This window comes from Plectropomus leopardus, chromosome 7 (genome assembly GCF_008729295.1).
Source record: "Plectropomus leopardus isolate mb chromosome 7, YSFRI_Pleo_2.0, whole genome shotgun sequence".
NCBI classification, from domain to species: domain Eukaryota; kingdom Metazoa; phylum Chordata; class Actinopteri; order Perciformes; family Serranidae; genus Plectropomus; species Plectropomus leopardus.
Genome location: NC_056469.1, coordinates 18,241,745 through 18,256,001, shown reverse-complemented (window position 1 = coordinate 18,256,001; position 14,257 = coordinate 18,241,745). Strand labels below are relative to the sequence as shown.

Below are 14,257 nucleotides of genomic sequence, written 5' to 3'. Positions count from 1 at the left end.
CAAAAACAACCAAAAACACCATAATATAGCACGTCGAAAAAACGACATGTCAAAACACATCATAGCATAGAATGTGCGATTTTGGACAACATACTATACTATGACGTTTTTATGTGACTTTTGGCCATTTTACATGATATAATATAACATGACATTTTTGTGCGATTTTGGAGGACATACTATACTATGATGTATTTGTGCAATTTTGGGCCATTTTGGACGACATACCATACTATGACGTTTTTGTGTGATTTTGGAGGACATACTCTAGTATGACTTTTTTTTGCTATTTTGGAGGACACACTATAGTATGACTTTTTATGCTATTTTGGACGACATACTATAGTATGACATTTTTACACTATTTTGTACAACATACTTAAACATTTTTGTTTCATTTTGGATGACATACTATAATATAACGTTTTCATGCTAATTTTTGGACAACATACTATAGTATGACTTTTTATGCTATTTTGGACAACATTCTATACTATGATATTTTTGTTGAATTTTTGGACAACATAATATAGTATGACTTGCACTGGGGAGGTGTGCAGCTGAGTGTGAAGCAGTCAGGATGATAGTCAGCACCTCCAAATCTGAGGCCATGGTTCTTTGCCGGAAAACGGTAGATTGGACTCTCTGGGTGGGAAGGGAGATGCTGCCCCAAGCAAAGTAGTTCAGGCACCTTGGGTTCTTGTTCTTCTTCACAAGTAAGGGTAGAATGATCCTACCATTTGTTGAAAAGCGGTGCTAGCCTCTGCGCCCCACATGTCCATATTGTCGATCCGGGCTGCCGTCCCGTCCATTTTCTTACTCTGCTACTGCATGGCTTGTATAGTAACCACAAGCTGTTGATTGATGTCTTGTTCGAACTCCAGAAACTCCTCTCTCGTGTCGTGTTTGATTTCTTGCTTGAACGTGTTGAGGTCTTGTTCTAGTTCTGACTTAAATTCGCTGCTCTGTTTACTTATGGCCTCGAGTCCCGTGTGTACCGTTTGCGCTGCTGAGTCAACGCCATGATGGCCTTCTTCTCCCAACATGTTGTCAAGGGTTGCTCTGCACGATTTGAGTCTTTTCCTTGTTTATCCTGCATCCCTTTACCCTTTCCTCTCTTCCTCTCCTTAATAGCCAATAGTAACACAATCATCTTAATTATCTTTTAATTGAGCTTCCCAGGGTCTTAAACACGCTAACTAACGGCAATCATCGAAAGTCCTTCATCTCATTTTTTAACTATAAAATTTGTCATTCATGTAGAATAGTGTCGTATTTTAAGACCTTTTTCCTCATTAAGGTTTCATTAATGCTCCAAACTCAGTCAGTCAAAATGTAATGCCTGTCATATTTTCTTTGTTGTTCTTTTGGCAGATTTACTTAAAAAAATATGGATTGAGTGTGCGATTGTAAATTAGTAGTGAAAAAAAACAAACTATCAAGGTTCTGTTTTACATTAGATTTGGTTTTGCACCAAGAATACAGATGAAAGTAAACAAGGTAAAATAAGTTCTGGTTTTGTTAAAACCTAAAGTATTTCTTATAATTAACACATTAACTGAAACTCAGTGAAAACTTACAGATAATCATCATTCTAAAGTCAAAAATAAGGAGATGGGATGGAGACACAAAATTAGACCCTAAACAAAAAAAATCAATTGTGTTTTTGTAAAAGGTGAGAGGATTAAATTAGGCTTTCTTGCCATTGACAAAAAACAATATTAATCCCATTGATACAAATTAATACAAATCCCATTGTAAATAAAATGCAATTGCAAAAGACTGAATAAAAAAAGAGATCCTTCCTTCAGATCCTCTTACCATAATAAGATGGTAAAAACCAGGTATTTATGATTGATCCTCTTTCATTTTTATTTAGACTAAAATCTGTATAGTATATTCAAATTCGTATATATATTGATATTATTGCCAACAGCAATAACCAATTTAAAACTGTACTTTACAGTCAAAATTCTACATCAAAGGTTGTGCGCATGAATGTGAATTCAGTATTGGACACGCAGTTAACGGTTATTTTTTAATTATGCCATTGTCACCTAAAAGATGTGGGTGTTGATTAGCTGGAAGGCTTGGATTAACTCTCAGTAATGCACAATGTGTGGGTTACAATCCCCTACCTGACAATAAGTAATAACGTCAAAGTGGATAATTTTACGATTGTCCGTAATTTTTTTTATCTCTTGATAAAAGCAGAAATCTCTGCAAAAATGCTTGGTTTATCCAAGACACGGTCTAAATACCATGACCAACTGACCAATTATTTGTCTATAGCAATAATTGACTAATTGTTTGAGCACAGATATATTTGTACAATTACCTTCTAGTAAAATGCAATACTCATTAAAAGATATTCTTCTGCAACAAAAACTGATCAAAACAGATGATAATGGGGCGACCTATAGCTTACTGGGTAGACTGTGCGCCCCATTTAACTCAGGCTCCTGCAGAGGCCCAGGTTCAAGTCCAGCCTGTGGCCCTTTGCTGCGTGTTGTTCCCCCTTCTCTGTCCCACTTTTCTTGTCTCTCTCAAACTGTCCTACAAAATAAAGGGAAAATGCCCTGAAAAATAATCTTTAAAAAAAAAACAAAAAAAACTTTATCACCACGATCCCCTTTACCTCATTCCGATGGAGCGTATCAAGGTTCTGGTGGATATAGACGTGTCTTTAGTTCAATCACAGTGGGCCAACGAGGCCAGACCTCTGACAGCGATGCACAGGACCAGAGGGAGGTTTCCTGGCAGGTGTCTTATTTCTGCCTTCACAGTATCCCCGTCTCTCCTCAGGGACACATTAGAAGTGGCAAACAGATGTTCAGTCTTTTCATAGAAGTCTTCTGTCAGTGCAGCTAGTCCTGCACTGCTCCAGGGCAACTCTCCCTTCCCTGATACACACTGCACCTGGAACACATGAGTGAGAGGACGATAAATGGAAGCTAACTCAGTGTTATGCGTAATTGGAAACAACAACAAATGAAGCTAACATTTCATGTTGGGTTGTATTCTTTGTAAAATCTTATTTTACTAACCAGTAGCTCCAGAGCCTGTAACATGGTGAGACTGCAGCACAATCCCAAGACAGCGAGACAATCATTTGTCATCTCTGAAAACAAATACCCACACACAGGATGAAAACATAGCTTGAGAAAACAGGGTTTACAGGACATTCTGCATGCAGCGGAAACTCACCAAGCCCACATACTTATGTTTCTGGCCTTAAGATGAAGCATTTTTCTTTTCCCAGATTGAAGAGCTAAAGTATTAAATTAAGTATAACCTTCTCACCATCCATTGCACTGGTAACAAGATGAAGGGCAGTAAGAACTGGTTTGGACTCCCCTTGACCAGACTGCTCCAAAAGGTCCAGAATTGCTTGGATGTTCTGTTTTTGGGACTCTGTTATTTTGACATCATCCAAGGCAGGATTCTTTTCCAGGCACATCGAGTCCAGCTGAAAGAGGAGAGTCAGAGTATTGAATGGAATAAAAAAATGTCAAACAAAAAAGTCACAGTATTGTATGGCATAAAAAGTCATACTTTAGCATGGCATAAAAATGTCATAAAAGCTATAGTATAGTATGGTATAAAAAAAGCATAATGAGTCATAGTTTAGTATGGCATAAAAAATTTAATTAAACTCTCATCTTATAGAATGGCATAGAAAAGCCAAAAAAAAGTCATAGTATACTATGGCAAAATAGCATAAAAAGTTGTCGCAGAGTATGGCATAATGTTCATAAGAAAGAAGTTGTAGGATAGGTTATATTGTAGTGTTTCATCAAAATGTCATAAAAAGACATGGTATGGTGTGCCATAAAAAAAATGTCATAAAAAAGTACGAGTATAGCATGGCATAAAAAAATAAATCATAAAAAGTCAAAGCATAGTACGTTATAAAAAAGTAATAGCCTGCACACTTTTCTTGTGTGGCCCTGAATCACATGTAGGTTCATTGAATATGGCACTCAGTCATCAAAAGTTTAAGAACCCCTGATCTAAGGTTTTTTTCCTCGAAATGCTTTAAAACAGTCAGTCTAGCTGTTAATTTTCTAAAAATGGAAAATAGGTGACTGCAGGCTTGCCACATTATTATAGTGTCTCTGTGTTAACAAGATCTCTGTTTACTGACTCACCACATGCTGAAGTGAACTGACGGCCCCTCTGTCCTCCATAACTTTTGTGATCCGCTGGAGAAGAGAGGACCTTGTGGTGGCAGGAAGAGCAGAAAGGAGATGGAAATGATCGCTCAGTCGCTCCAGCTCTAAATAAAATACAAAATGGAATGACTTAATCATCCATCTCTAAGGACAAAATGTGTTCATGCAGCAGGTCATGAAAGATAAACTGAATCAGACATTTATTAAAAGAAATGTACAGAAAACAAAAAAGTAAACAGCACAATATTGACTAACCACATGGATTCCTGCTTTAAAGAAAAAAGGCTTTAAATGCACACGTTAAAACTTATCATGCCAGAATGATAAGTCAGACAGCTTCCTAACCTCTGTAGGCCCTTTATGACTTGAAAACAATATGCATTTCTGAGCATGTCATCAGCTGCAACAACCATCTAGAGTATGTTTATCTATAGTCATGTTTTTTAGCTGTAGAGAAGAAGATTTACCTTGTTTAAGGTGGCTATTTTCTGAAGCAGGGGCTCCAGAGACACCAAAGAGTCGTTTCATTGGGCCATCTACTTCAAAACCTCCGTTAGTGTCTGACATCAGACACAGCTCTGTGAAAAATACAAAGGTAACATTCAAAATACCCCAGTGTTAATTGTAGGTGCAGTAAGAGTTTAAATAGTTGAACAATTTCTCACCATAGCGTCCATCCTGTTTGATCTCCAGCTCTAAGAGGGCATAGGCAATGGTAGTGTGGATGGGAATCTCCATGGTGATGTTGCTGTCTTTACTCAAGCTCCCGTTCTCCTTCAGTGAAACCTGCAACAACACCGTAGACACGTGAGTCCAAACACACAAATTCCAGCAAAACTCGGTTGCTTCTAGTGGAAATATCGACTCTAAAACAATTAAATACTGCCGAATATCAGTTGCTTTTATTGCGTACATTTGTTGACCATTTTGGTGGGATGTGTGACTTTAAAGGATGCAAACATGAGGATGTGGCTACAATGGAATTTAATATCAGAAGCATTTTCATCTATCCATATGAGATGAGCAGTGAATGCTTTGATGTCTGTCTCTAAATCAGAGAGCAAATGCTTGTTCTTCTTATTGTGTTATATTTAATAACAGAGAGAAAACAAATAATTAAGGAGGAAGAAAAACATGTTAAGAGAAGGCAGGTACAACAAGAAGTATTTAAACAATTGTTTCATCCCTAATACTTTCTTACCTCAAATTTTCATGGACAAAATTTCCTGACTTTTTCCCATGACATTTAAAGGACCCAAAATAAGATTTCCATGCCCATTCACAATGTATGAAATAAACGCTGCTCCATCTCAAAAACACAGTACAATTAAAGTAATAGTGCATAGCATAGGTATAGAAATGATGAATCACACATGTCAGATTCAAATCACACATGTCAGATTCAAACTTTATTCAAACATTGTTCCACCTGTTTGGCATACAAAAGGCGGAGATGGAATATGGGCAGAAAATAAAGACGCATATGTGGTGGTAAACAAAATGTCACACAGATTAGAGCTAAAGTACATTACGTGTTATCCAAAAGCAAGAATTTTGCTGCTATATTACTTTGCATGAAAGGTTATCTATAGAAGATTACTATGACAATAAATGTAATTTCAAACAACAAAAATTGCATGACTTTCCCAAAACTTTCAAAGACCTGGAAAATTACATTGTGAAATTCCATGACTTTTCCAGGTTTTCCATGACTGTGGAAACTCTTAGAATGGTAAAAGAGTGATGATTTTCTGTTGCAATGAACATTTATATTTATATATGTTATATTTTTATATACAATTATATTACTTTACTTATATTTTATTTAGATATTTAAAATAATGTCACAGAATTATTTTGATTTTTAAGCACATTTCACATCTTGATTTTTTGTAACCCTTTTTTTTGTTTGTTTTTATTAATTTTCCAGTAAGTTTTCTTGAATTTTTTATTAACTTCCTGCTAATTCTAAGGTAATTATTCTTTAAACTGCTCATTGCCTTTTTTTGACAGAAATCAAGCCAATTTGCTCAGGTTTCAAAGGGTTAAATTACAACCATTAATCTACTATAAGAATGAGTTTCTCTGATACTGTACCTTTGGGCTCTTGGGCCCACAGAGGCTCAGTCCTCCTCCACACTGTCCTCCCTGCTGCACCTCCTCTATGACCCAACAGGGCTGCGTAGTCACAATACGCTCCTTCACGACACCAAACACCTGTCTGTGCTTCTCTTTTGTCTGCTGGACCAGACAATGGGACATGTCCAGGACCCTGACACGTTGAATCAAAGAAACATAATTTTAATATTTCACAGGGAATATTCTTGGAAATATGACATTTACACAGAAATGGAATTCTTGAAACTCTTGACTTAACCTGACTAGAATTTCAAAATAAAACCATTCTGAACCAAACATGCAATTTCCTTGTCAGTGTTAATATTCTACCCAACCTGCTGTTTCGTCTTCCAACTTTATAGCTGGGCAAAGATCATTCCTGCTGTTTACAGATCTTTAACATACTGCCTGTCAGATGTCTTACACAATGTTTTTCTTTCACGCTGACCCTATTTAACGCCACCAGACAGGAAAGTAGAAACAGGTAGGGGGAATTAACCTGTCTTTGGAGTCTCGCAGCAGCTTCTGCACATCCACTTCCTCTTTCTTCAGACTGCCAAATAATGATTGGAGTCTGGAAGAATCTTTACCCTCCAGGCTCGCATTTGAGTGGACAAAACTTGCATCCACTTTCCCCTGGATGTTTTCACCATAAGTGCCATTGTATTTGATGAAGTCTATCTCTATAACACCTGTACACAGGGTTTGCAGAGGTGTTTAGGTTTTCTGTGGTATTAAACAATAAATTGATAACACAGTATAATAGTGTGGATTGATGTGATGTTTACCGGGCTTTATAGGTGTGTCTCCTGTTAGTAGATCATTGAGGTTGAAATCAGTGGGAATATACTTGGGCTTCTGCCAGACCCAAAAACGCTTGCGCTTCACCACCACTGTCAGAAGAGCAATGGTGTCATTCAAGCTGGAAACTGGGATCAGCAAGCCTCCACGATCCACCTCCTCCACAAAGTTTCTGGTGGCTGTGGCAAACATCTCCTAACTGATCAAACCTGTGAGGATGATAATGAAGTCAAACACAAAGAGAAAGAGTGAGGACTCGTTTACTAAATAGTCTCTAGAAAAAAAGTACCAGTCAAGTGAGCCCCTTTTTAGGCTATAAACTTGTGTTGTTGCTGGTTCAACAATCGCTCCAGTATCCGTTTGTTTTTGATATTTAAAAAAGTCCCCACAGCAGTTCTACACATCCTGACACTATCTGTCCTTTTAAAGCTTATCAAGCAAAACAAAAAAGTAATATCCAGTGACAATCATGTCTACACATTGAGAAGCAACATGCTAGTAACATCGCAAACACATCAGTCTGAAGTTGTGCTCAGGACTTCGCCTGCGTGTTTAACAAAGTGGCATCGAAACAAAAACATCTGCGACATGTTTCACCGCTTACCCGATGTCCTAGTTTTGCCGATTAATCACACGATAAACTTCATTTGTGGACAGACTTTAGGAGCACACAACACTTCCCCTCCCAGTCTCGACTGCAGCAAGTTAAGCTTGTATTGGACAAAAGACGAGCAGGCGCTCCGCCTTCTTCCCACAGGAAGCTGTGAGTTGGCGTGTTATTGAGTGTCCTGTCAAAACTGTCAAAACACATGTAGCCTCTAATAATAATAATAATAATAATAATAATAATAATAATAATAATAATAATAATAATAATAATAAAGAAAATAATAATAAAATTAAATACATAGATTTTAAAAAATAATAATAATTAATAAATAAATAGAGTTTTTAATAATTAATAAATAAATAGTTTTTGTTATATAGTGATATATTTTCTTTATGAGAAACTATACTTTATCACCTACCATTGGTGTAATTTTTTTTTGATAGAAGACGATAAATAAATAAGTTAAATAAATATTTGCTACAGGATATTCTGCAACAACACGGCCAAGTTGTTGTTTTTGTTTGTTATGGATTTTGTTTGTTTGTTTGTACTTTGTTTTTTACTTTTCATTGAGAGTTTTTTGAAATTGAAAATTTAAATTGAAAGTTGTTTTTTTTTTATTCAGTGCTCAATAGGCTACATTCAGCCTATATATAAAGTGGCAAGTAATTACCAACATTTTAAAATGGAAAAAGAGAGAGAGAACGAAGTACAAGTCTTTACCTCAGTAATAGCTATGCAATCGTCCAAAGCCAGCCAGAAATAAATAAATAGATAAATAATATTATTTTATGAAACAACTCTGCCAAGTTTATTGAGTTTATTGTAGACTGTCTCTGCAACACCGATGGCTGCTTGTAGCCGCCTAGTGGCAACATACTATTCACCAGCTTTCTTTCATGTTGCATTGTCTACACATATTCTCTGATTAAAATCAAACGAAGTCAGTAGTACTTCGTTCTAACGTAACATTTAAGGCCCTAAATAAGTTATTTCGTTATTTCAATGATACAATGAACTGCTAAAGCTTTGGGGATGGCAAAATCTTTTTTCTTTTATCTTTATACTTTGTGGGTGTAATAAACACTGCAGGCTCTAGGGGCCACTAGTGTTATTTCATTCCCTCAGTGTCTCATCAATATGGCATAATTTATCTTATTTCATTCAATATTATTTATTGATGTAGACCTATTTAGCTATATTTTTTTACTTGTCTGATAACATTTACGTGTTTCAGAGCTCCACAATTTTGGTTATTAACCCTAGATAAAAGTCACAGTACAATAAAAACTACATAGTACTAATAGTATAGATGGGCTTAGATTTTTTTGGGGGGGGGGGCAGGGGACACGCCCCCTCAATATTTAGAGCATTTGTTCTCCCTAATAAAAACATAAAAACATGAATGTGGCAGGGGATTTTTATTTCAACAAAATTTAAGACATGTCTGCCATAAATTGTCGCCAAATAGAAATGCACCAAGACCACACTGGTAAATATAAATTCACAAGAATGCCGGAAATTCAGTGTTGGACACTCAATAAATAAATGAATAAATAAACAAACAAATACCCAGGGAGAGGACCCAAAAGCCTCCATTTTGTATGTGTCTCCCAGTGTAAAAATGCATTTTAAGAAGAAGTTAACTACAGCACAGTGAAAAACTGAAAAAAAAAAAATCATCCATGTGCCAAAATTAAAAGAAATTTCAAATGGCAATGACTGAATGAATCACTTTACCCAGCATTTGTGTGACACAGCCACAATAAAAACAGCACATTGTGAGCTTTCTAAAGTTTTTGTCAAGGCTATTGGGAGAAACTTATCTGAGACCAAACCATGATGTCGACAAGGTGGGACGAGCCCAAAACCTGTAGCCCTGAGCAAAACTATACAATTCATTGAGAAATCCTTCACCATTGTCAATAGCAAGGGCTCTTTCAAGATGATAATGCTCCAATGCACACTGTAGCTAGGGTTTTTAACCAAAAACCTTTCATGGCCTCCCAAGGTATCAGAGCTGACATAACTTTTATAGGGTATTCAGTATGATGGTGCTGAGAGGAATAATGTAGCTGCTTTAACTTCTTCCTCTGCAGGCATGTGCAGTTTGAAAATGATGAGCTAGTTTTCTCTTTTCCTGTTGGCACATTTATTAAGCAATATTTACCACAGAGTTGTCAGTCAGATAAGTCAGCATCTCAGTTAAGGAGAAATTATGATAAGGGTCTGGTTCACAGTTTTCAGTGTTTGGAACAAACAGTAACAAACAACTCCACAGAAAGAAAGCATGAGGGATTTTATTTGAGCTCATGGAGCACAGTTTTGGACACTTTTGGTCTCAAAGTCCTGGGTCCAGGTAGACAATGGTGCAATGGATACAGTGAAAAGTGGTTGCTACTGCTGCCCAGAGTTGCACAGTCATTCACACAGTCATAGCAAAAAGCAGTATTTACTGTAATGAGGCATAAAAGAAAACAGTTGAGTATGGATTTAAAGATCATTTGAACAGTTCTTGTTACGTCCTTACAAAACTTAAAAAGAAAAAGACCTCAGAGATGCAACAAAAATAAATTAATCAATATGATTACAACAAGTAAGGCATCAGGCAGGTGAAGAATAAATATTAGATGTGTACACTTCATCAATGGCGTATCAAGGCTAGTTTATCTCAGAGGTAGAGAATGTCCATGATGAGACGGCAGCTAAAGTGACAAGTTGTTCATCACATTTGAAACTAGTGTAGACCGGTTATGAAAAGGATCTGTCATCCTTTACACCAAGTAGTTTTCTGTTTCTCAGTTTTAAGTGGTACAGTGTATCATATCAGGTGAAAATATGGGCAAAATTTGCCTAAATGTATCAACATTCTCATAATATGTTTGCATAAACATTTTTTACACAACGTACATAAGCACTTGCTATTAAGGCAATAACTTTGATGAACTGCAATAAAGACGGCCAGTACTGAATGTGGATTAGTAAGACTGGGGATACAGACACCACCAGAACCAGCCTGGATCACAGTAGAGGCTGTACAGAACGAAATGTGTTCGATCTGCAGTTCAGGGGTCACCACAGTGTAGGAAAATCAATTTGTGAGAAGCCAGGGTCTTTTCTCAGCTCCCAGTATGTGTTGTTGCTCACCCAGGTGTCATCCTTTGACTTCCTGTGAAGGCAGAAGACAAGCAGTGATGAATGATATGAAAGACTGAGAAATCAGCACAGGCTGCTGTTAAAGGGACAAGCTGCATGCAATGCTATTAAGAGAGCGTGCACACTTTCTTACAAATGAAAACTAATAAATCTGGATATTAAGGCTACCTGAAGAATTTAGGCTGATGTGTTACATTGTTGTCCTCCAGGACTCTCCGTCTGTCTCTCTGCAGCTGCTCAATCCTTTGCTTCTGCTCCTCTGCAGCCTCCAAGTTCCCCTCCTCCAGCAGTCTACCAGTGAGACAGGCACATTCATTACACAAACATTCATCTGTAATATTCAGATGTAATCTTCACTAATACAGTAAGACTGCCTCTTATGCATAAACAGGAAAATAAAAAACTCAGGATATCAAAGGACTAGAAGCACTGTCATTTTGTTCTTTGATGGCAAAGTGCTTCTTCTTACTGTGGCGCCTTGTGGCAGCAGTGTTTACTTTGCAGACTATTAAACATTTTAAAATGTGAGCTAAAATTAGTTTGATGGATCTGAAAGCCTCTGCAGTTACTTACTGTTCTCAGCATGAATATCGATGTGGCTATTTTTGTGCTTTTTTGATCACAGTGTTGGGTGAGCATTTTTTAAAACAATGTGTTAAGAGAATATGATTGACACACAAGATGTCAGGTGATAACAGATGCTCACATATTCAGTGACATAGTTCTATGTTGATTTATTTCAGATATCTATGCTGATTCTCTGGCAGAAATCTAACAGTGTTCACCAGGTTTCTCAAACTGTATTACCTGCATAAAAACAGCTACAAGTCTGTAGAGAAGTCTGAAGAAGAGCATGTAGCTTGAAACGTCACTTATGAGTAGCTCAATAAAAGCTGCAAGGGGAGCTGAAGTGTGCAGACTTTTCTCTGTTTTTTTGCTTGTACTTTGTGTGGGTTCAGCACCTTTCTCAATTTCTTATGGATGTGTGCATTTTCTACCATTTCTGCTCAAAATCTATTACTCCATATAAATAATTGTCTTTCTTCTTGGCATAGCATCATCATTATTCATATTACTTAAAGGTCCAGTATGTAGGATTTAGGGGGAAATATGGGCAAAATGGAAAAAAATGTAGCCTAATTAGTATTTTGTCTTCATTGTATAACCCCTGGAAAAAAGTCTTTTTAGTTACCTTAGAATGAGCCATTTCTATCTACATTGGGAGCGAGTCCTCGTCCACAGGGATCACCATGTTCATCACCGTGTTTTACAGTAGCCCAGAATGGACAAATCAAATACTAGCTCTAGGTTTTTGCATTTTCACATCAGCCACTGTAGTGAGCAGCTGTGCCCAATTTAAGTGTTGGAAAAACACAAGATATTTTAATGTGAACCTGCGTCATTCAGTGTTTATTACATTTTAAATCACCTAGTCTGTTTGTTCTGGAGAGGAAGAGGCCTCTGCAGATAAATCGGCTCTTGGTAAAAACCTTAACCATAGGAACAATGAACACCAAAGGAATTCTAACTGTGAAAAGTTTCAACTGTTTGAAAAGTGCAATTCTCACCACTTGATGCCACTGAATGTCCATGAATATTAGACACTGTTCTTTTAAGTGCATGAAAATACTTTTTTTTCTATTACCTCTGGTCCACACGTAGTCTGGTGTCTGTGGGTGGCAGCAGTGGTTTCAGGGAATGGTCCAGCTCGTTCAGTTCAATAGCAAACTTGGTGAAACCAAAGTATTGCTCATGGTCTACTGGCATTGCATCTACATTGCAGACAAATAACATGTGCTGCATCTGATACTGTCATAAGGAGATATGCATTGTAAAAAGGTGTTCGATGTATTCTCAAGACTTGTCCTACTTGCTCTCCAGATGCATGTGGCTGAGGGCGGGTCTCCACAGAAAACTGCTTCCTGCCACTTTCCAAAGAGTCTGTGGACAACCTTCCCTTTGTTATCTGTGATTGTTCCCTCCACCTCATTCACACTTGAATTCCAGTATTTGGCCTGTGAAAAGAATTGATAGTGAAACACAGTATTACACTATAATAACTGAATGTTAATGGACATTGCAGTGATTATAATTATGTCCTCTTGCAGTCAGCAGATGCAGCTGTTGCATAAACCAATCCCTAGCCCCGGCATGTGTTGCTGGGCTTGTGTATTTAATGGGAGATGAGGGTGCATAATGAGTTCTGACATGTCTGGACTTGCTACCCTGCACAGCTTCAGGAGGTCTTTCAAATGGGCACACAATAATGTAATTAACCTTTTCTTCTCAGTATAAAGGCTTCAAACACTGGAATCATGAGGGGTTATTGGTGGCATGTAGGTGAGAGCACCATCAGTGTTGAAGGTTTATGGCCTCATGAAGGGACTATAACATTTACTTTGCCTGGGGGTGATTTATGTATATAAATACTGTTCAGAGGTTATTTTGATCCAACCCTGGGATTCACAGAGGGATATCTACCGACACAAACATATGGCGAATGAGAGAGGGAGAAAAGAAAGAGCGTAACAGTATGAGGAACCTGGATTATATTTAAATATTGTGGTTTATGTATCACTATTCTTTATGGTGTTGGATATATTTGACAAGAAGTGGTGTCCAGGAGATCCTTTTAGTCTTCAATAACCTTTCTGTTTGAAAGATGCAAAAATAAACACATCTTGCCTTACAGCCTTTTGCAGAGAAGCATAATGTAGCCTTGATCATAATTTTAACATAATACAGAATTTATTTGTCATGAAAAATCTTAATGGGAGTCTTATGTAACTGCATAGCACTTTCTGCTGGCAAAGTAATCAATGTGTGAAGGGCCCCACCTTTCTTTATAATGCCCTGTATCCTTAAAGAGAGAATGTTGCTTCAGAAAAAGTTGGTGTTTGTGGTAATAGGGATCATAAGGGTGGGCGCAGCCCTGCACACAGCTGTTAAATTCAAGCTTTTTCAGTTTGCCTCACCTTAATAAAAGTGATCTTGCACTGACAAATATCACTGCTGGAGTTTCTAATGGAGATCTCCCCATAATGCTCGATCCAGCGCTGCCCACTGAGAATGTTGTGGATGCAGGACGTCACTTTGTTCCACTCATAGTGGTCTCCAAATCTTGAAAATAGGGGATTAAAAACAATGTTTCATTTAACTTGACACCTGTTGAAATTGCTTCTTAATTGATGCAGACATTGGTTTGCATTCTGTGTATATGTGTCTCTGTCATGATAAAGAAGAGACTCACCCTGGCAGAGTTACATGAGTTGTACCAACAGGAACAATCTCCATTGACTTTCCCCAGAACTTATTCTTACACCTCACATCTACAAAAACAATCATAAAGAAAGGAATTGTGCACATTAACATTCATCTTGGATGACCAGCCACGACT

At 37.4% G+C, this 14,257-nt stretch overlaps 2 protein-coding genes across 7 annotated transcripts in view; both read right to left on the bottom strand.

Moving 5' to 3' along the window:
* Positions 1–1,440: 1,440 nt before the first annotated feature.
* On the bottom strand, positions 1,441–7,781 carry gsdmeb (gasdermin Eb). 3 transcript variants are annotated; one of them, XR_006105978.1, is made up of 11 exons: positions 7,699–7,781; positions 7,082–7,303; positions 6,793–6,985; positions 6,273–6,447; positions 4,841–4,961; positions 4,643–4,753; positions 4,152–4,279; positions 3,304–3,469; positions 3,048–3,121; positions 2,639–2,919; positions 1,441–2,556 (listed from the first exon to the last, which is right to left on the bottom strand). XR_006105978.1 is itself a non-coding variant. In XM_042490247.1 (10 exons), the coding sequence occupies exons 2-10, from the start codon at positions 7,284–7,286 to the stop codon at positions 2,692–2,694; spliced, it is 1,401 nt and encodes a 466-aa protein (XP_042346181.1). In that variant the 5' UTR covers positions 7,287–7,303; positions 7,699–7,781; the 3' UTR covers positions 1,441–2,691. The 3 variants fall into 3 exon arrangements, 1 of the variants encoding a protein (XP_042346181.1); XR_006105979.1 differs by having other exon boundaries at positions 1,441–2,551; XM_042490247.1 differs by having other exon boundaries at positions 1,441–2,919.
* A 2,202-nt stretch (positions 7,782–9,983) lies between these two features.
* osbpl3b (oxysterol binding protein-like 3b) overlaps positions 9,984–14,257 on the bottom strand; it is a 36,940-nt gene continuing 32,666 nt past the window's right edge. For all 4 annotated transcript variants that reach the window (XM_042489206.1, XM_042489208.1, XM_042489205.1 and 1 more), the window contains 6 exons: positions 14,111–14,189; positions 13,836–13,980; positions 12,731–12,875; positions 12,506–12,632; positions 11,029–11,151; positions 9,984–10,873 (listed from right to left, as the gene is read on the bottom strand). In XM_042489206.1, coding sequence (XP_042345140.1) covers positions 10,777–10,873; positions 11,029–11,151; positions 12,506–12,632; positions 12,731–12,875; positions 13,836–13,980; positions 14,111–14,189 — 716 coding nt within the window. In that variant the 3' untranslated portion in view covers positions 9,984–10,776. The remainder of the gene's footprint in view (positions 10,874–11,028; positions 11,152–12,505; positions 12,633–12,730; positions 12,876–13,835; positions 13,981–14,110; positions 14,190–14,257) is intronic.

Coding starts and splice junctions, on each gene's coding strand:
- gsdmeb (XM_042490247.1), bottom strand. CDS start 7,286: ATGTTTGCCACAGCCACCAGAAACTTTGTGGAGGAGGTGGATCGTGGA. Junction 4,962..6,272: donor GTGGGCCCAAGAGCCCAAAG/GTACAGTATCAG, acceptor GTGTTGTTGCAG/GTTTCACTGAAGGAGAACGG. Junction 2,920..3,047: donor TACAGGCTCTGGAGCTACTG/GTTAGTAAAATA, acceptor CATGTGTTCCAG/GTGCAGTGTGTATCAGGGAA.